This window comes from Aptenodytes forsteri, unplaced genomic scaffold (genome assembly GCF_000699145.1).
Source record: "Aptenodytes forsteri isolate BGI_AS27 unplaced genomic scaffold, ASM69914v1 Scaffold147, whole genome shotgun sequence".
Taxonomy (NCBI): Eukaryota; Metazoa; Chordata; class Aves; order Sphenisciformes; family Spheniscidae; genus Aptenodytes; species Aptenodytes forsteri.
Genome location: NW_008795320.1, coordinates 706,946 through 707,766, shown reverse-complemented (window position 1 = coordinate 707,766; position 821 = coordinate 706,946). Strand labels below are relative to the sequence as shown.

The 821-nt window shown below is 63.7% G+C and overlaps 1 protein-coding gene across 1 annotated transcript in view; it reads right to left on the bottom strand.

Annotated features, from left to right (window-relative positions):
* Window positions 1-821, bottom strand: part of NCAN (neurocan) — a 10,649-nt gene that overhangs the window by 2,911 nt on the left and 6,917 nt on the right. The window contains 2 exon segments of the mRNA XM_009279850.1: window positions 6-56; window positions 303-419. Of these exon segments, the coding sequence (XP_009278125.1) occupies window positions 6-56; window positions 303-419 (168 nt within the window).

Here is an 821-nt window from a genome sequence, read left to right as displayed (position 1 = left end):
TCCGCCAAGGAAGGTGCCGCCGTTCTGGCAGGGGCTGGACAGGCAGTCGTCGATGTCTGCGGGAACACACCGGGAGCTGCGGGCACGTGGAGACCCCACCACCACCGCCCACCCAGCCCAACGTCCCCTCCGCCAGCACCGGTGCCAGCGGTGACCGAGAATGGGGGGAATCGAGCAGGATTTAGAGCCGCAGCTCCACTCCCCTCCCCACTTCCAAGCGTGGCCGCTGCTCCATGCCGGGGAGGCACATGCGGGCAGGGCCAGATCCTGCCCTGGCACAGCGGGATGCTCCGGCCACTCACCGATCTCACAGTTCTCCCCGGTGAAGCCCGGGGCGCAGCTGCAGCCACAGACGGTGCCGTTGGCACGGCAGGTCCCGCCGTGCAGGCAGGGATTGTTCTGGCAGGGGTCGGCTGGAGCTGCGGGGTGGGAGCGGGCGCCCTGAGCCGGGGAGGGGGGGACACCACGGCACCCACCCCCTTCCCCACCGGGACCCAGGGCCTGGACCTGCCCCGGCGCTGCCAGCTGCTGCACATTAACCACGGTGCCTCTTCCGTCTGGCCGTGGCTCTACTCTTTAAATATATGTTGCCTTTGTGCCAGCATCCCCCACCAGCAGCCGCCTCTCCAGCTATTATTATTAGCAACTGCAAATATTAAATATTTAAGAGGATGCTTTCCCAGCTCACGTTAATAGCTTGGCTCCCTTTGAAAAACCCAGAATCTGCTCCCAGCCCGTCGCGGTTGCTGGAAACTCCCCGGTGAGTAAATTGGTTTGGGTAAAAGGAGAGACACCAACACCCCCCCCCAAAACCTCTGCAC